The sequence below is a fragment of the Sinocyclocheilus grahami genome, unplaced genomic scaffold, assembly GCF_001515645.1.
Source record: "Sinocyclocheilus grahami isolate Dianchi unplaced genomic scaffold, SAMN03320097.WGS_v1.1 scaffold5125.1, whole genome shotgun sequence".
Lineage (NCBI taxonomy): Eukaryota > Metazoa > Chordata > Actinopteri > Cypriniformes > Cyprinidae > Sinocyclocheilus > Sinocyclocheilus grahami.
The window spans coordinates 1-1,100 of NW_015509895.1; the positions used below are offsets into that span (position 1 = coordinate 1).

Genomic DNA, 1,100 nt, shown 5'->3' on the forward strand with positions numbered 1-1,100 from the left:
CACAAAATAATGTTCTTTCTAGCAACATCATATGACCCCTTTAAAAAATAAAAAAAACTACTAGAAATTACCAAAGCACACAATAAAATTGCTAAAACTTTAACTAAAATTAATATGAAAACTGAAAATATATAAAAATAAAAACTAATTATTAAAAAAATGAATTCTAATTCATTAAAAAACGTATTCTATTAACAAAAACTATAATAGCATCTCAGTGATACTAAAATAACACTGGTTTGAAATCAGTGGCAGCATGTGTTGATGTTTTGTGGAAAATTAGGAATTATTATTATTGTAGTTGTTGTTATTAGTGTAAGTATACCTGTAATAAAGAAAGAGAACATCCTTGATTGGGCTGAAGGTGTTTATTTATTTAGTTATTTTCTTGGCCCATTCAAACTGGAAGGCTTATGATTCATCTTTATGTTGAGTGTATTAAAATGCATTGTCCTTTTTACATTTTGGAGAATAAAAACATGAAGGACATCTTAAAGTTGTCACCCTTCTTCTTAATTTCTCTCAACCAACTTCATTTTATCAACACTATTGTAGGAGTGTATGCTGATGATGCTGTTCCTTCACTATCTACTCCAGCTCCTCCATATTACAGGCTACTTTCCAAACAGACAATATTTTACCATTAACAGTACATTCTGTTAGCAGGTGTAAATAAAACAAAGACTTGCCATTTGAAATATGAAATTTATTTCCCTTTATGTTAGAAGAAGCATGATCTTTTATAAAACATTTGTAATGATGATTCAAATCCGTGTGCAATAATTTCACCACAATACAATGTTTGGAAGCGTAAACAAAGATGTGTTGGTCTAATAAAACTCCTCTACATACAGTAGGCACTGGACTGGAGATTATTTAATGGTGTAGCACTTAATAAAGCTTTTATAACTGCATTAGGTGATTACATCACATACTGTATATCAGCCTATTCTGTATACAGTATGGCATTTTATTATCTGTGTGTATGTATTAGAAGTATTCAATAGGATCCTGATGAGCTTTAGGCATCTGGATCCCGTGCAGCTGGAGTTTTTCTCCACTGTGAGGAAGCGACTTATGAACCCTCAGATGAACAAATT

General features: G+C 31.0%; 1 protein-coding gene across 2 annotated transcripts in view; it reads right to left on the reverse strand.

Annotated features, from left to right (window-relative positions):
- Positions 1-691: 691 nt before the first annotated feature.
- LOC107577103 (cystatin-B-like) overlaps positions 692-1,100 on the reverse strand; it is a 4,840-nt gene continuing 4,431 nt past the window's right edge. For both annotated transcript variants that reach the window (XM_016263215.1, XM_016263214.1), the window contains exon 3: positions 692-1,100. In XM_016263215.1, the coding sequence (XP_016118701.1) occupies positions 991-1,100 (110 nt within the window). In that variant the 3' untranslated portion in view covers positions 692-990.